Source organism: Fukomys damarensis, unplaced genomic scaffold, assembly GCF_012274545.1.
Source record: "Fukomys damarensis isolate Sample0158 unplaced genomic scaffold, DMR_v1.0_HiC HiC_scaffold_20, whole genome shotgun sequence".
Taxonomy (NCBI): domain Eukaryota; kingdom Metazoa; phylum Chordata; class Mammalia; order Rodentia; family Bathyergidae; genus Fukomys; species Fukomys damarensis.
The window spans coordinates 42,809,506-42,829,029 of record NW_022900932.1 but is presented as its reverse complement, the minus strand read 5'-3'; the positions used below and the strand labels follow the sequence as shown (position 1 = coordinate 42,829,029).

At 37.6% G+C, this 19,524-nt stretch overlaps 1 protein-coding gene and 1 long non-coding RNA gene across 6 annotated transcripts in view; one reads left to right on the top strand and one right to left on the bottom strand.

The window, feature by feature from the left end:
• Positions 1-1,746, top strand: part of LOC109118295 — a 72,421-nt gene extending 70,675 nt beyond the window's left edge. Inside the window, exon 3 of the long non-coding RNA XR_002025615.2 lies at positions 1,703-1,746. This is a non-coding gene — a long non-coding RNA (uncharacterized LOC109118295). The remainder of the gene's footprint in view (positions 1-1,702) is intronic.
• Lgi1 (leucine rich glioma inactivated 1) overlaps positions 141-19,524 on the bottom strand; it is a 38,140-nt gene continuing 18,756 nt past the window's right edge. For 4 of the 5 annotated variants that reach the window (XM_033766660.1, XM_010632071.2, XM_010632070.2 and 1 more), the window contains 6 exons: positions 18,082-18,153; positions 17,912-17,983; positions 7,351-7,422; positions 4,444-4,613; positions 3,993-4,157; positions 142-1,246 (listed from right to left, as the gene is read on the bottom strand). In XM_033766660.1, the coding sequence (XP_033622551.1) occupies positions 411-1,246; positions 3,993-4,157; positions 4,444-4,613; positions 7,351-7,422; positions 17,912-17,983; positions 18,082-18,153 (1,387 nt within the window). In that variant the 3' untranslated portion in view covers positions 142-410. Of the gene's footprint in view, positions 1,247-3,992; positions 4,158-4,443; positions 4,614-7,350; positions 7,423-17,911; positions 17,984-18,081; positions 18,154-19,524 lie in introns of all 5 variants that reach the window. The other variant, XM_019208676.2, reaches the window with a different exon arrangement.

Here is a 19,524-nt window from a genome sequence, read left to right as displayed (position 1 = left end):
TCCTCAACATACCATCAAGAAGAATAAATAACTCCTGTAAATAATTACCTTTGGGATATGAAAGAAAATGTAAACATTTTATTTGGCAGTTGCTTCTGAACACATGAATAAATAAATGGAAAAAGTACATATTAATATTTCTTTTTGAGTAACAGATACCATGAAACATTTATTTACACATCTTCCTGCAAAGAGCAGTTACACAATTAAGTTTTGTCCTATAAAAGGTAACTTTCCACATCACTGGATTGGACAGTTAAGGATGAAGTACTGGTAGTGTGTGGTTCTAGCCGTCTCAATGTTTAAAAGGCATTCATTCGCAAATGTGATAAGAAGAGTCGTCATGCATGGAGTTCATCCAGATCACGAACTGCAGACAGATTCTGATGACAGCCACAGGATTTGGTGTCTCATGCGCTTAAGTCAACTATCACATGTTTGTAAATCTGTGTATGTCCCTTAAAACTGGAAGCAAAAAGAAAATTACGCTTATTAATGGACACGTGTGTGAACGATCTTGGTGCCTGAACATTTAACTCCTGAAATTTCACAAATTTGGCCTTCTCTGCATCCCAGTTATACACTTGAGTGAAGGAGTAATCACTTCCAAGAATTGCATATTGGTAATTATTTATTTGAAGAGGCTGGAACACCATAGATCCTCGCGATGGCATCCTCTGAATATCCTGGAACGAGGAGCCTCCCCATTTCATGACTTTGGAATCACCAATGAATCTTGTCAAGCAAATGTACACGTCACCTTTCACTGAGAAGTGCTTTACTGCATAGACATCTTCCATGTTAGGAATATCAGTTTGGTTAGTGAATAATTGTGTTGCTTTGTTCCACTGATAAATTACAGGACGCTGGGAACTACTGGACAGGATTAAATGAGGTGTTCTAAGTGTCACAGGTGTTCTGGCTATTTCTAAATATTCCACATCAGTGTCCCTGTACCAGGCATGTAAAGATTGATGGGAGTAGAATCCATTTCCATTCCATTTATAAATGGTAGTAAAACCAGCTTTTGAACTATCAGCAACAATAAAGTACCAGTTGTTTTCAATCTTGAATGTTTCTATGTCGTTGGGTTTTCGGATTTTGAGTATTTCAATATCCTGAATTTTTATGAATTTGTTTGCAAAACCATCTCGCTTATAGATATGAGAGCCACCAAACAGCTGGGCCACAATAACATAGAGCTGAGTTTCAATGACTATAGGCTTGCACACTACAGTGGATGTGCCTGGGAAGAGACAAATGAGAGATTAGTTATGTGAGTATCTTCTTTGGAATAAGTAAATTTGCTGGCTAGGCCACCAAAAATCAGCTTGAAATAGTAGAGTTTCTTGGTTGATTAGGCAAAGCCAATCTCCAAGGCCAATAGCAGTATCTTGAAGTAGTATCAAGATAGTAGTATCTTGAAGTTCTGTTCTATTCACCTCATGAAGCCTTGTCATGAATAATGAATTTGTTATGTCACACACAAACTGCTCTAGGTGCTCAGAACAAATAGGTACAGCCTGAATTTTCTCCTCTTACTTCTTAGTATTGCTTTCCATGACACATAAGTTAATCATAGTAATTCTAATTAAAAGCCACCATTTATTTATTGAGAGTTTACTCTGTGTTTTATCAAATAAGTTCATTAAATTTTCCCAACAATTGTAACAGGTAAATATTATTATCTTCTATCTTCCAGATGAGCAAACCGAAGCTCAGAGGGGACTAAATTCTGCTGCCTGATGCCGATGGGAGAGTTGGCATTCAAATCCAGGCCTACCTACCAGCATCTTTAAGCTTTTAACCCAAGCAGAGGCAAGGTTAGCTATGCAAGGGTTTGCAATCTGAGCCGGGAACCCACAAAGTTCTAGAACCATCCTATGAAATATAGAGTGATGGTCTGGGCAGCTCCTAGCTCTCCTTACAATTGGGTTGTTCTAAGTTTGATTTATTTCCAGTCCTACTTCTTCTGCTTCTTGCTATAGAATTCCCTGACAAAGGCAGCAGATACTACTTGTCACTTTTCTAGCACTTTAGGTCACTTGTTGCAGGAGAGAAGAGAAGGAAGAGGAATCCTGGAAAAAAGTGAAAGAGAGGTACAGCCTTGGGCGATGCTCCTGACAGTTATTTTGAGAAATCTCAGATAATGATAAGGGATCTGTCATTGGCCTAGGTTGGTATCCTTTTTTTAAGTGTTTGATATTAATCAATAGTCTATGATCCCTTAGAGGGTGGTTAGTTCTAGAAAATTCAAAGATAGGCAGAACAAGTTTGGGCCCCAAACTTTATTGACTTCAGCACTAGGGACTCTGAGGCAAAAAAAGTTGTTCATTAATGCTTTCTGATAATTGGCTCCATCTACAGGCAAAATTATTTTTACTTGTGACTCTTTTAAGAACTAAGCTAATTATGTGCTCTAGGAACAATCACTTAACTTCTCTGAGGTTCAGTTTTCTTAATCCTGTACAATGAGGGCTTAGAAGAGATCAGAGATAGAGAGTTTCACCATATGTATCAGTACTCATTGACTTACTGGTTCTGACTACACAGAGAACTTGGGTTGAGAAAGATTCTGTGGCTGTGTCTACACTACGGAAGAAAGCACCTTGACTAAGTAGCAATGTCTGCTTGCAGTGAAAGAGAAAATAATCACCTCATATCTTACATAAACTTGTTATCTGACATGGGCTTGAATGTTTATGTACCTCCAAAACTCATGCTGAAACTTAACCCAATGCAACACTATAAAAATTTGAAGTCTTCAGAAGGTAATTAAGTCATGGGGGTAGAGTCCTCACTCTCAAGCAAGCCCAAGGCTGTTTTGGTGATGACTGGGGATGGTGGCCACCCGTAAAATTTAGTTATGACCTTTTATACCTTATCCAATGAGTGACTTTTTCTGGGGAGATTGGAGAACTCTTGGGAGCAGATGTTGTTACAAGGCATTACAAGCTAAAGCTGATGTAAACATTTCAGAATTGTTTTTAAAAACTGTTGCAGTAAGAGAGAAACTTATTAGATCACCTAAATAATAATTTCATGGAAGAAACTGGATTCTATGACCAAGTTATATGTGAAGAATACTGAAAATAGGTTTCTTTACTGCAAAATCCCTCAAAACTTATAATGTATATGACATAAATCTCTAAAGAAGACCTATGATTTATAGATTTATTGAACTACAAATCTTAATTACAGGGTTTACATTAATATTTTGGAAAAGAAATGTTTGTATAAAGGAGCTTGAGAGGCTGGGGATTTAGCTCAGTGGTTCTGGAGCCTGACTCACAAGCACGAGGACCCGAGTTCGACCCCCAGTACCAAAAAAAAAAGAGTTTGTTTAAAGGAGCTTGAGGGCTGGGGATTTAGCTCAGTGGTTCCACTGCCTGCCTCACAAGCACAAGGACCCAAGTTTGATCCTTGGTACCAAAAAAACCCAAAAACAAACAAAAAAATTCCTTACATAGCTGGGGATTTAGCTCAGTGGTTGGGTGCCTGCCTTGCAAGCACAAGGACCCGAGTTCAATCCCTGGTACCAAAAATAAATAAATAAATAAATTAATTAATTAATTTAATTTAATAAAGGAGTTTGAGACATGCTTATCTGCAAAAACCTTGTGTCATAGTTAAGAAAAAAATTGGAAGTCCAGTGAGGATGAGTAGCTTGCACAGCTAGATTAGAAATCAATATCTTTTGAAAAATAATTCACCTTTTATTATGTATTTTGTATGATGGGTCCTACGCTGTTTGTGGTACCCATAATAATATTATCTTATCAACAAGCTCATGAGTTAGGTATTATTCCATTTTACAAGTGAAGAGATTAAAGCTCAGAGGATAATCCCAACTTACTTAGTAAATGGTGGAGCTTTGATTCAAGTGACCGTAAGCTTGCTCAAAGCACTCCCTCATACCACTTATCTTCTCCTACTGCCATTGGCAAAAACTGTTTAGTTTCCCATTCAGAATTTTGCAAAGCTTTTCATACCTGTAATGTTGTCATAATTCCGGAAAGTCTTTTCTACATGGTCCCATTCAAGGAAAATGCATTTTCCAGTAAAAGGCTGAGCAATGACAACATACTCATCATTCATATAAGAAAAAGTGTCTATGGACAGTGATTGATAAGGCAGGTCTTGAGATTTTGCAAATTCTGCAAAAATGGGAAATGATGATGAGTAACAGTGAGCTAATTTTAGTGCCTTTTTCTTTGGTTAGATCTCAAATACCTGTAAGAAATATATTTATTTTCAAGAAATAGTAAAATGGCAATTTTATTTTGCTTTTAAACATATGAAGTTTTAGTGCTTTGTGATTTTTTTAAATTAAATTGCTCAGTTGGTTTTTAAGATATTAAAAAATATCAGTTCCTATACATACAAAAAAGTAGTTAGTCCTTATTTTAATTTTATGTTATAAATTGATTTTGAGTACATTACCTGTAATGATGCAGTCAAAATCCTTGGAGGAAAGGCTATTGATTTTGCGCTTCTTGTACTCTGGGGGGCCTTCACAGTAGATGTCTTCGACAGTTGCATTGGTGTGGCTGAGCCATTCCACCAGCCACTTCAATTTACAATCACAATTAAATGAATTCCCTCTCAGGTCCCTGAAAGACAAACTTTTGCTGCTTTTGCAGTACAAGGGCCCTGGCATGTCAGAAGCATGACCTCTTCAGAAATTAACATCAGCAAAATACCTTGTCTGGGGAGTATGAATCTGTTTCTTTAACTACGGATTTTATCAAATCAAAATTCATATTTCTGATGAGAATTTAGCATCTGGATTTAGGTATATTGTCAGTATAAAATACATAGTGAACTTCAAAGACTTAGTTAAAAAGGATGCAAAATATCTAAAAAACGTTTATACTGACTATATCCAAATGATAATACTTTGAATGTATCAAACTAAATAAAACATACTATAAATTACACCTTTTTTATCCCCCCTTTTTTTTGGCACCGGGGAATCAAACTTGGGCCCTTGCATTTGAGAGGCAGGTGCCAGAACTACTGAGCTAAATCCCAGGCCCTTTTTATACTTTTTTAGTGCAGCTCTAGAAAAATTTAAATTATATCTATGGTTTACACACTATTTATTTGATAGTACTGTTCTGGAATAAACTGCCTTTGAATCTAAAACAGAGAAAGTTGTGAGGCTCTATTCACTAGGGTAGCCTTTAGAAGTGCTCTCTAAGCCCAAACTAACTGGCCAGTCCAGTCTGAGGCAGATCATAGAATGCTGTGGCTCGGAGATAGAACACATGCGAGCCTATCTGAGTCCTTGGGTTCAACTCTCTGCAACCCCCACCAAAGTACAGTCTACAGTTCAGATCCTCAGTTGCACTAAGTAGCACATTGTAAGGGCTAAGTGACTGTAAGTGTCATGCAGCTACTATACTGGACGGCACAGGACTAGAGGACAGGATGTAGTGATATTGTATTAAATATTGTATCATATTTAATTAATTAAATCAAGTGAGTTCTTTGCTTTTCCTCTTCCTCACAGATATAATTAATTCTGATCTTATTCTATGGTCTACAAATTAAGTTTTAATAGGAAGTGACTTTGTTAATGTATACATAATATAGCTCATGCTCATACCAAATGACACAGCATAGTTCAGATTTTCCACAAATGACCTCAACTCACCAAGTTTTTTTTTTTCCATTACTTCTGCTCAGAAATTTCATTTCCTTTTCTGGTCACACAAAATTTCTAAGATAGGTGCTGCCTACTCTTCATCCAGCACATAAATAATTTCTAATGTACAAGTGTTTAACAACGTTTTTTTAGGGGATACATTCAAGAAACCCAAGAAATTCCCTAACAGGCAAGTTGGCTTGGATCCTTTTATGTCTAAGATAATTCTTGATTTGGGCGTAGTAGAGTAAGCCAAGATGCCAAACGTATTGTGGGATTCCCTAGAAAGACTGAGACAATTTCAAGTGTTAGACTGACACAAGGATAGGATAAAAAGTCCTCCACAAGTTATATCTCACATAGCTTTGCCATGGATCATCTTCCAAATTCCAAAACATTCCCTGAACTAGCTTCATTCCTTAAGAGTACTCTGATTAAGAATAATGAAAGACAACCCTTCTTGAGTATTGTAAACCACAGCAGATAGCTGATTTATGCAGAACTCTTTTAGAAGTGTCTTGCACTCTCTTGGAAATAGTTATTCGGGAATTGGGATAGTAGGCATGAAAAGAGGGGCTGGGGTACTACTGAAGAGAACAAAGAAAGTTTTTCATTAGCTTCCTTATTTGAAGTTGAATACCGGGCTTAGAAAAAATTCTTGACTCAGATTTTGTTTGTTATTGGAGAAAAGTTGTCTTGAATATATGCTCTATAGCAGTGGTGGTGAACCTATGGCCTGTGCGTTGTTTTTCTTTCAAGACAAAAAGATGTTAATGTATGTGTTGTTTTTTTCTCAACTAAAACCTCAGTATTCAGGTTTAATTTCAGTGTTGGCACTTTGTGATAAATAAGGGTTGTGTTACAGTTTTGGCATTCATCTCTGAAAGGTTCACCATCACTTTTCTATAGCAAAGTACATAGAGTAAAAACAAAAAAACCTTTGTTTTCATATATTCTTTTGTTTGTTCCTATGCTCTGTTTAAGACATAAAATACCCGGCTAATGCTTTGGAAGGCCACTAAATGAACCTAAATTGCTTTTGAGAGGGTTAGGCATATAGTCCTTGCTTTGCTTACAGCGAAACATATAAATTCCTTGCAAAGATCTTTCATTCTGAGGCTTAAAAGTCAAAGTTTGAAAGCTCTTTTGTTTGAAAAAGGGTCAAAAATAATTAAGTTCATTCCCTTCCTGGGGCTTAAGCCAAATTCCTGGGGATTAAGCCTAGAGTTGTTGTTCAATCTAATGAGAGAAAAGGCAAACTTTTTTCCCTTCCCCCACTTCCTGCTCCGTTTCTCTGTTGACCAACCGACCCAAGGGTGTAACCTTTCATCTTACTCTGTCAGTTTCCCAGACTTTTTTATGTTTTTTCTTTGGAGCCCGATTTCCTGGACCTCATGAGAAAAAAAGGGATCTTGATATTTCTGTCAGGGTCTCCTCTTCCCAGCCCTCAGAAACCCTTACGGTCACCCTGTTCAGGCAGACACACACTCTGTCAAAGTAATGCCTTCGTACTGTGTATTCAGAATTCCCAACAGTAAATACTGTGGAAGACTCATATGCTAGTCTGTGTAAATTTAAAATTTAGGCCAATGTAAAATAAAAATTTAAAAATTTGGATCTAATTTTAAAGCCCTTAAAAAATTCTAGTCATCAATACTAAGTTTTCTTGTTAATTACTACAAAGTCTTAAGTCCTCTTACACATTTGTTAAAGAATCCAGGCCTTTGAAAATATCTTTTGGGAGTGTCTGGAGATTGTTGTTTGCGAGGCTCCTAGAAAAAAAAAAGAGTGATACAAACTGTAGTGATAAATTAAATAAATGCACTCAATAACAAAGCTTAGCCATGAGTTTCTTTTATTTCTAGTTTACTAAATTTCTTGTACTATTGTACTTTAAAGTCTTTTAAGATGCTGCTGAGATTCCTATTGTTATGTTTTCAATTTCTGACCTCTTTGATTCGATATCCATTTAATATTTATATAGCACTTTATACTGGTTAAAGGCAACAACAACAAAAGCAATCAAGCAAGATGTCTAGACATTGCTGTTTTCATTTAGAAAAGAATGAGAGATTTATAGCCTCATATATTTCGTCTATGCTACCTCCAGTGGTATCTCACTAAGCTGGTGTTAAGAGTCATTTTCAAATGCCCCTTCATTTCCTGCTGGGCCTGTGTCTTCTCCTGCCTCTCTCTCCTTCATTATCTTCAAAGCATTGCTAAACTTCTAAGCAAAAACCAATAGTGCAATAGCTTTATGCCTTCTCCACACACCCTTTCTTTTCTCTGAAATATATACATGAGCCCCTTTTCTGATTTTTAGAAAGCTCTAAGCTACGTTCATTCTACCTCCTAAAAAATCTTTCTCACAAATACTATCCAATACATTCTCTTGATCTTTTTGTTCCCCTTCTTCCAATTGGCTCTTGCTCATCATAGGAACTGTTTTTCCTTTCTCTATTTTTTCCACAGTCTCTAGAATCATACTGATCAAGGTTAATGAATAGGAAGCAATTTTATATGCATATTAGAAAAATGCAGAATAATAAAGTGCTGATGCTGTATGACCAAGAAGGAAACATCATGTACTAGAATTTTCTATTTTTGGAAAGCATATATTACATATTTTTTCATAGGTTTTTTTTTTCAACAAAATAAATAAAAACTAAAAAACTTTGTTGGCCAGCAAAGCCCTTGTAAATAATCTCTAAAGTCCTTTAAAACACTGTCCAAGTCTATGCCTTCCACGTCCTCTAAATAATTTGAGATTTCTCAAGTACAAATATTCAAGACTTAGAATTTCTTATTTTTAGCTCATTATTTCATTTGAGAGGGGTTAGAAATTAATTGCTATTAAGTGACCATGGAAATGGGAATAGACTCAGAAAGTTCTAATCTCAATGATAGCCGATTTTGTGATGAAAGGCAAAGCTTTGGAATCATTCTGATCTAGATTTAAATCCTGACTCTACCACTTACTGGTTATGTGACTTTGGTTATACAATTTTTCTGAGTGAATAGTGGAGGTAGTTTTGGAGATAATAGTGCCTTTTAAAAAATATAAGATTATTGGAAACAGAAAATGAGATAATGAAGAATAGTGCCTAGTACCTGAACTACCCTCAATAAAGACTAACTAGAAGTGGGCCGGGATGTAGCTCAGTGGTACCGCACCTGCCTGGCAAGTGCAAGGTCCTGAGTTTAGTGCCTGGTACAAAAAAAAAAAAAAAAAAAAAAAAAAAAAAAAAAAAAAAAAAAAAAAGATTACTGGGAGGAAGAAGGAAAAGAAGAAGGACTCCTGTGTACACATTGCCCAAGAAACAACATTTAGAAAACTGACCATATGAATGAATCAAAAGTATTACTAAAACACAGATAAGAAGACTGTTCAATAGAATGTCTCCACAATTCATCTGACTACTGTTTTTAAAAAAACCTTTTCCATGATGCTGCAGCTCAAATCAAGGGCTTCAGGCATGCTGGGCAGGGCTTCCATTCACTAAGCTATACTCCTCGTCCATGACTGGTGTTTGAATGAAGAGATTTCTTCATGCTTTGGACAAGTTCAAAGTCACTATATGTATCTTAGTTAAGCTTCTGGCACAATGTACTAAAATTCTCAAGCTAACCACTGCTAGCTGGATCTTTCTCTCTCTCTCTCTCTCTCTCTCTCTCTCTCTCTCTCTCTGTGTCTTCCTCTCTCCACAACAAACTGCAACTGCCTGGAGGTTGGATTATAGGACAATGGGTGTAAAATGTAGCAGTCAGACACTGAATTACTACTGCCCATGGGGTTACACAGGAAGAGGAACCATGTTTGAATTCCTGTCTGAGGGGAATATTTTAAATAATGTTCAATTTGGAAGTTTCATTTTCTTCCCAAAGCAGTAGAGTGCTAGGTCTCACCTAAAGTTGAAGACTAACCTCAGAAACATCTGTCAAGAGACGGGTAGAGACTTAGAGCTATGTGGCTTCATAGAGATGGGGTTACTGTATGATGAGATGGAGGATTTTTAAATCACAAGAATTAGGGGACAGGGTAGAGAAGGGCAGGCCAGCCTGGCTATGGGATGAGGCATTATGCTTTTTTGCTGATTGCTTGATACAAGGGTCTTTCACCTATGAACCAGAGGCTTTTGAGGGTGGGGTAAGGCAGTGTGAGCAGTGCCAGAGAAATGACTTTATGGATTTACTGCACTCAATGCTGACCCTTTGCTCATGCACTGCCCAAAACTCAGTGAAATACTGATTCACAATGGGCTGCTCGTAAATGGGATAGGATAGAGCTCCATGTCTTAGGGTTAGTGAGCAATAGTCCAGGAAGGACACCTAGACTTATAGAAGAAGCAACAAGAAGAGGAAGTAAGATTCAGAAATGAGAGGAAGGCTTTTAGATGTCAAAGGCCCAGGAAGTGAAGTTCAGATAGGTTCCCTAAGTCTCCGAAGGCCTGGTGACAGGAGTTCACCTATGGATGAACAGAAAGCAAGCAATGGGGCTTGGGCAGAGAATGATTTAGGGAAGCAATGCTGACAAAGCCTGGAAATTACTGTGCAAAAAACATAACAGGGTCCTGATATAAAGCCTCCTTCTAGTCCAGGCTGGTGGCAAGGGTTAAATGCATTAAACAAGGAAGGGGCTCAGTAGAACCTGCAAGGTGAGATGAGACACATAAAATGGGCCTACAAGGAAGAGCAGTGTCCCAGATGTGGCCAATTAAGAGAATTTACCAGTTTGCAAGTGAAAGAAGAGAAATTGGAAATATTTTCAGTCCAACTGATTAATTGGGAAAGTTACTTGATGAAGCATTGCCAATATCAGCAAAGAATTGGAAACAATCTTCATGTCCATTAATAAGGATTTGTGTAAATAAATGATTTACACTTAATGTGAAATATTTTGCCAATTAAAAAATAAAGTAGTTCTTTATTATTTAACATTTAGTGATGCTCAAGTGAGCTGAAACACAGAGAATAGTATGTAGAGTGTAATAGTATGTTAAGTCCGGGAGAAAAGACACATGTCTATAGGTGCATAATGAGACATAAAAACAGTTGGTGAGATTATATCTTGGAGTGAGTTTGCTGGAATCATTCATTTTGCTATGGAAGTGTCTCAATTGTAAGTTTTTTTTAATTGGTGGTCATACATTATTATTTTATAATTGGAAGAAATGAAAAACAACTAACTTTTCAAAAAGACCCTGTTGCTTAGTCAATATATGGTTTCTGCCTAGTGAGGCTCAGTCATTCTAAATCAATTGCTTGGCTGCATTCATCAGACTCCAAAGCTATACAAGTAGTGTGGGAATCACATTCAGCACTCAGATGTTTGAGTGGTCAGGTCAAGCAAATATCTTTCACAAGAACTTCTGCAAGATGGAGCTACCTGTTTCCTCTACAATTCACACATGCTTTCAGACCATCATTCTCTGGGGAGGTCGGGGACCATAGTCAGCCTGGCATAGAGCCTATGCTATGAGTTCTCTCTTCTTTAAAGCCCACAATGAGGAAGGACTGGAAACTTCAGAAACCTTCATGGGCTTTGAGGCTTTCAGGAAGATTCTCCAGAACAGAATGATGCCAAGGGCACCAGGCCAGGGTCACTAGGAAGGAAAAGGCTCTGTCATGGCTGCTCAGCATTTGGTTGTTATACATAAAGGGCAAAGAAAATGAAATCTGGTCCCCTTTAGATTGATCAAACATCTAGAGATACTGAGACAGCACTTTTTGGATTAAGATTAGAGTCACTTGAGGGTTGATTGTTAGGGTTATTTCCTACTTCAGATTCTACTTTTCCCTTGAATTTTGCCACCAGAAAGAAAAATACTTTAAGTTTTGTTAGTTAGCTTCATAGTGCAATTACTCAATATTATTATTCCCTTTCCTTAATAGAAGGTCTGTTTGAAATATGTGATATATCCTTTGTAAAACTGTACTTCTTGACATCATTTAGTTCATTAGTACCTCTCTGAGTTTCTGTTTTGACATCTTCAAATTTGAGTTTCATTTATTTGATAATTAACATATGCAGACTAACAGCAATGAGAGGTTTGAGAAAACATTTCAACAGAGTTAATTTTTTTCAAGGATTATTCTGCTATGGCATGGATGGCACAGATATTTCTCTTTCTATTGTATCCCCTAACATTGAGACTGGCCCAAAGTTAGCCCTCAGAAGATTCATTTAAATAAATGAATGAATGAGGTAGCCTGGAGTGGATGAGTGGAAAGGCACCAACAAAGGAAAAAGCAGTGGTTTGTCAGACTCCTGTGCCAAGACAATGAGTGGAGAAGACAGCACAAAGCCTCATGAATTACCCTTGCCAGCCACCACCATGTCCTGTAGGCCTGCCCTCACAGCATATCCTGTCTTCCCTCAGCTCACTGTGGTGAATACTCAAGGTGACACAATGGCTCTTGAAAGTATGACTTCATTCAGAGTTTACTTGAGAAATATCCTTTAAAACACCTAGGGTATTGCTCAACTGAAACTAGTTGAATAGGAGCAAGCATTCTCAAGGTAAGACTGCTGTCCTTTTCTGACAGAAATGATAACCATTCCCTCCACCTTGGTATTCTGATGGTTTACCCAAGAAAACCTCTGATGATGGCTGTGGAACCTACTGGAAAGTCCTGTCTTTAAAGCAGACCAGACTGGCTCAGCCAACACGTTTGTTTCAGTGCCACGAGGCTGTGCTGCTAAGAAAGCAACACCCACAGCCATCTGGGGTGCTCCCAGCATCCCTGCAATGCAGATTCTCAGCTTGGGTTTGTGTCTCACTGAACTTCCAGCACTTGAAGTGCAGTTATTTTGATTTCATATGAAATGTTTGAAGGGAATGAGAACACACCAGCATTAGGAGTCCTAGCCCAGGACTAGTGGAAGTTAGGCAGAGAGTTCTAGCTTCTTCCTCCACAAGGGTGTTTACTGCATACCAGGTTCTGTTCTAAGAATTTTTTAGATATTGACTTATTGAACCTCACACCAACCTTAGGAGACAGATACTCCTGAGTACCTTGCTGTCCCCCACTCTCATTTTCACAGGTTATCACCCCCACTTTACACATGAGCAATCTAGGACACAGTAAAGCTAAAGGACCTGACCAAGTTACCCTAGGTTTTGAACCTAGGCAGTTGATAGCAGAGAATCTTCCCTGAGCCTCTACATCATGCTACCTCTTTACATGACTGATTGAGCCCAGCAGGCATCCTGAGTTTGAGGACTGTTATTATATTCTTTGTATTCCTACAGGACTGATGAGCCAGTAGCTCCTTCACAACATGTATAGATCGATGACAATTTCCCCTCAATATCTTTTTACACTAATACAAATAACCCTGGCTCCACTAGGCCACAACTACAGTGATATTTACGGGACACCCAAGGGAAAAAAGCTCAATGACTATTAATAGAAATCAATAATAATGTTGGGAGATTTTGTTATCATTGTCCATAAAGTAATTTTAATTCATTTTTATGACTACAAAAATAATATATCCTCATCAGAAAAACTCAGATCTTGTGAAGTATACAAACCATTTTATGATTAAAGTTAAACATGAATGTCATCTATCCCCCTGAACTCTCACAGAAATTGAATTCCCATATTAGAGATACTAAGAGGATGAAAACAATCTGCCTATGGTGTGTACGAGTGGGGCCTTTAGAAAATGACAAGGTTTAGATAAGGTCATCAGTGTTGATTGAATCCTGGTGGCTTTATAAAAGGAGAGATAGAGACAAGACACAGAGATAGAGATGATGTGTGTGCTTCCAGCATCTTTCCACACCATGCTAGATGCTGTCTCAGGACTGTGCCAGCAAGAAGGCCATCACCAGAACTGAGCCAATGAAGGGCCATGCCCTTGAAATTTCCAAAACAGTATGGTAAATAAATTTCTTTTTCTCATAGTTAGCCTTGTGCACGTATTTCATTATAGCAAGAAAAATCGAACTACTGTGGATGCATAATATTAGAACAGTGATTCAGAAAAAAGTAACTGAGATTCAGTTCCAGGAATTCACAGGTTTTGTCAGGATAATTGACAGGACCTATGAGGAGCTCACTCACTTTCCCTTTTCTGAGGGCTAATTTGCAAGGAAAATGATTTTGATATCGCTATCTATCTATACCTCTATCTCTATGTATCTCCCTATCTCTATCACCTATCTATCTATAATGGTGGCGAACCTATGGCCCACATGCTACAGTGGGCACTCAGAATCCTCTCAGTCAAGAGGCAAGCCAGGGATCTCTGTCGAGATCGCCCCAGAATTGCCCCAGAAGCCAAGCATTCAGATTTAATTGCAGTGTTGGCATTTTGGGATACATACATTTGCAGTTTGGACATCCACTCTCTAAAAGGTTTGCCATCACTGATACACAGCATCTTTCAGTTGTCTATACAGACAGCTCTTGTCTCATTAGAAAATAAGACTACTAAAAAGTAAGTTTATTAGAAAATGAAAAAGTGCATTGTTTCTTTAGGAAAGGACTAAACTTAAGTTGTCTTCTTGGAGTAGCTTTAATATTAGGCCACAGTGGGAGCCAGGTCATCGAACAATGTGCATCTAATGACAACTACCTGCATTTGGAGACTAAGAGCAACAATGGTAGGGCTTTCGTCTTCAGGAGCTCTTCCTTCTCCAGTTGAAGTCATGCCCCAAAGAAAGATCCAGTCAACTCAATAAGAGCTTTCTGGTCATGCTGTAACAGGAACGGTGGGGACATGACTAAGAAACTGGATAAAGAAGATGTGGTTTTTCTATGAAATGGAATACTACTCAGCCATAAAGAGTGAGAAATTAGATTCATTCATAGGAAAATGGATACATATTGAGGATATACTCTTAAGTGAAATAAATAAGTCACACATGTGTAAATACCGAATAGTTTCTCCTGTGTGAAAAACTATAATAGTACACAAGATCCTAATGGGATAATTAATAGTGTGAAATAGGAAGAAAAGGGCTAAAGGTGTAGGGAAAGTGGGAAGGGTAGGGGAAAGGGAATAAGGGAAAAGAAAAAAAAATATGAGAAAATGAAAAAATGGAAGTAAAGTGTTTGAAATGGGGAGGGGCGGAGGGGATGAAGGGAGGGCAGGGACAAGGGGAAAAAATGAGAACCAAGACCTATCATGTGAAGGTAAAGGATACCAGTAATGAATGTAACTGTATTGTATACCTAGATTGTACCAATAAACTCAATAAAAAAAAAAAAAAAGAAGAAAGTGAAAACCTTGGGAAACTCTGGTGACTGCTGACAAACTGGCAAGCCACTTAAACTCAGGGTAGACTTCAATGTTCTCATTCATAAGCATGGTTATGCTACTGCTCTTTTCTTCCACAAGACTGCTGGGAGACTATAATGAGGTCAAGAATATGAAATAGCTTTGTAAACTCTGATCACTGTGTGCAGGTTAGAGGGTGAGATGCTAACTCCCTGCTGCTCGAATGTTTGCCTTTCTATTGGGAAGAATTGGTCAGAGGTGGAGAAAAAAGACTTTGAAGCCAAATCTCTCAAAGAGGAAACCAATGGTTTAAACAAATGCTGGGTTTATTTGTAGGCAGTAAATAGTAAAAATGACCTTGATGTACTGAGCAGGAAGAGACATTTGGGTTTCAAATGCTGCCTACTCTCTACTTGAAAGGAAGAAAGGAAGGAAGGAAGGAAATATACCTTAAAAAATAGCCAAATTAGAAAGAATGAAATGTGGTGACAAAGGCTCTCAGTGAGAAAGCATTTGTTTTATTTCTTCTAGAACAAGTGATGGTGAAACATCTAGAGAGGAGTTCCCATACTGCAACTAAGACTCACTTATTTATTGCAAAGTGCCAGCACTGCAATTAAACTTCAATATAAAGTTTTAATTTAGAAAAAAACTCATACATTAACATCTTTTCTCTTAAAAACAACATGTGTGCCATGGGTTTGCCACCCCCGACCTAGAATGAGATCCCCTGGGGTGGAGGGACTAGATCTTACCATCTTTATGGATCCTAGTCTTTGTAAAGTATAAATCACATTCCTAGAAACTATTTAGAAGAAACCATATAGCACTATAATTTTTGTAGATTGAAACAGTCTAATATGAATCAACCTAATGAGCGTTAGACCAAAATGCAGGAAATTTAAGGGTCATATTTATTCAGTCAACCTTTTCCCACAATTCCTTTCCACTTCTGCCACTGGCTTACACAGGGAGGACTTCCTTTTTCCTTTGGATTCATGCCTTTCTTTATGCCTCATTCCTCTTTGTTTTCCCTTGAGCTTGGGAATTTCTAAGTAATATGCACATGCCAAGCCATTTTTCTCTTCTTATAGGTTCTGTAACACTAAAGAAGGCATTTCATTTTTCACGCAAATTTAAATTCCGTTTCACTTGATGGACACCAAGGGCTCTTGTCAAGCAAAATGTGTGTTTCTCCCTAAGGTGTTATACAGATTTTCTTCTTTCTCTCTCTCCTATCCCCACCATGGCCCATTCTCCCTTCCTTCCTAGTGAGACAGGGAGAACATTTTCTCCCATTCTGTGCAGGTGGGTAGAGGGAAGCCCCAAACTGCTAGGGTGGAGAGGGGAGGCACCTGAGGAAAGTGGGCACGGCTGTCTTATACCAGAGATCCTAGAAAGGACACTAGGCTTGTACCGTTTTTGCATCTCCTTGTGAAGCCGAGCACTGGGCAGAGGCTGTGTCGGGTGTTATTTATGTGACTCAAGTGGATCTCGAACTGAGGTCATGGATTTTCATTTTTCCATCTGCACATTTGCTTCTTTTATTTATTATTGTCTAAAAACTGAAGTTTGGTAGTATTGGGCCCTGTGATAAAATTGTGTTATATTCATTCTGTTACACAGCCATATTTGTAGCCTATTATATCATCCATATGAAGGGCAGCATTGTGAACGCTGTTTATGGTTATGACTCTGCATAACCATGAAAGATGTGATTTTATCAAATAAATGTGGCCATCCTCTCTCTATCTCCATGCTACAAACCAATAGTAGAAGAGATTGAAGCCTTTAGATGAGGTAGCAGGATAACAATACAGACACAGTAGAAAGTGGGCTCAAAGGACAGGTTTTTCTGTCATTGGGAAACTCTGGTGACAATGAGTACATTGATAGAACAGATTAACATTGAAGGATGACTATGATCCCTTTCATCTTTATTTAACAGTAATGAGACATATATTCAGCACTTGAGAAATAGTCATAAGGTGGGTAATTAGCCTGGGCAATTCAACTATTGAGTCAGTATTTTTACAATTCCATAACTGAGCATTTCACTACTTATATATTCCCTTCAAGATTCTGATTTTATATCTCTAACATAGGGATAGTTGTATCTACTTAACAGGATTACTGAGAGGATTAAATGAAAATTGATGCAAAGCCTAACATAATATGTGTCTAACATAATATGCGTTAGTGTCATTTCTTCCCAGGCTTTTCTAGTTTCCTTAAAAATATATCTGAACATGTGTATGTGTGTGTGTATGTCTACGGCTCTGTCTGTGTCTTGTGTCTATGTGTGTCCACAGAAGGGAGAAGGATCTAAAAGAAACAAGTTGTACAGTTCATGTTGTTCAGAGTTTCTCAACCCTCCCACTATGGCATTTTAGGCTAGACAATTCTTAGCTGTGAGAGATTGTCCTGTACACTATAGATTACTTAGGAGCAACTCTGCCCTCCACTCACTAGACACCAGTAACACCCCCAAACTGTGACAGGCAAGCATGTCCTTAGATACAACTAAATGTTCCCTGGGAGACAAAATTGCCTTGTTAAGAATAACTAGTGTAGCTCTGCTTATCCACTGAATAATCAAATATTTCACTTATAAATAATTTGGTTAGGTAATAGATAGACTTGCTCATGGCTATTTTAGGTTTAAATGTATATAAAGTCAATATTTATTCATAAAAAGCTAATATCAAGCTAAGGTATATAACCAACCCATAATCATCCATGAAGTGAGCAATGATGTAGATAATAAAAAAGTTATTTCGGTCATACAATTTCTCTGTGTTAGATTGCTTTTCTAATTATAGATGGCTTGGGCTAAAAATAGTGGAGTAATCAATTTCCTGAACACATGCTGACAGATGGCAGAGAGAAAATGCAAGTGTATGTGAAGAGAAATCATTTGGGTTCTTCAATTCTCACGGGTGCTCATAAAATGGACATTTTAACAACAGGGTGATCAATCTGCATTGTCTGTTGGCAAACTTAAAAGTAATAGCAACCTTCATACTTACAGATGAATTAAAGACTTTAGTCCCCGGAAAGTATGTCTTGAAATGGACTTGATGTTGTTGTTTTCTATGAATCTGCAATAGGTCATAATACTTTGGTCAGACAGCTACCTGGAACCTGAGAGTACTTGTCCTGATTCATCATGTGAAAAAAAAAAAGTCATTTTACTTACAGATACTCTAGATGTGGAAGACCAATAAAGGCATCATCACTGATCACATCAAAGGAGTTTGATGTGAATAACCTGCTCAGAAAAAGTATACAGTGAAAATTGTTAAACTGACAGATTGTCAATTTTGCCGCTGTTATCTTTCTGAGAATTGAGTGGGGGTTGTACACAGAAAAGTATCTGGAAGTCTGTCTTCTACCGTGCTACTTATTGCAGATACTTGTAACTTTTCTTAGTCCTAATTGCTTTCTCATCAAATACTCATTGAAGGTGCTTTGTGCCCTATTCCTCACAACGATGGCTACCACCTGCCCAAGGTAACATTTTGAGATACAAGCTAAGCAGGTATGACAAGCAGATGCAGCCAAACCAACTTTTGCATGTTTTCACAACAAAGACACTAACAACCTTTTCCACTTGCCCTGGAAACCTCTGAAACATTCTGGTGGATGAATCAATGGTGCTTTGGGATTTTAATCTTAGGAAACATACAAAACTTCTGCTGTATTATCTTAGGCAGGTCACTGAGACTGGCTGATGAACATCAACTGACCTTGAAAGTAAGAAAATGAGGACATGAAACAATGAGGTTTAGGAAGAATGTTAGACCATTTATCTCTAACTAGTTGAAAGAAACACTTTTACTTGGACTAATTTATTCACAATTTCAAAATCCACAGGGATCTGGTTTTGAAATTTCTGATGAAAAAGGACATCAATCAGCTGTCCCCACACCCTGTTAAACTCTTTGGGGAACTTGCCAGTTTTCTGAATGAAAGGTTTGAAAGAAGTACTGCTAGATCAAATGATAGAATTGTGTATTCCTATAATAATAAAATAACAATAATAATGCTGCTACTAAAAGCTTGTAATTTTTACTTTTAGTATGTAAAGATTAAAAATAATTACCACTAACTTGTTAAGTGACTTGATCTCCAATCTTGATAACCAAGAGCATTAAAACTAGGAGATCTCACTTTCTAACATTTATGAGTAATTTTTTTGAATTTGGGATTTCTTCAGGATAATCAGAGGAGGAGAACAGCAGGATGTCAGAGAAGAATCAGGCATGAGTTGATAAGTTTTGATACTAAATATGGGTACATGGGAGCGAATTTTAGTATTATCTTTACATTTATATATACTTGGAATTTTTCCATGAAAATGGAAGTGGGAGGGTGAACCAAACAATCAAAATGAGATGCTCTCTTGGTATTACTTTCTCATCTAGCAATCCTGGAGTGGTGTTAGATTCTCTCCTAATCCCTTTTCCCTCTAATATCACAGCTTTACACTCAAGCAATCTACTAGACTCTGAAAAGCAATACTAATGAATGAAGGCATATTAAAGTAATTAAAACAGATTTAAAAGTTTATGACCTTTACTACAACTTTGGCAATTGCTTCTTCTCACTTTATGGTTTTGGAAAACAATAGAATGCTCAG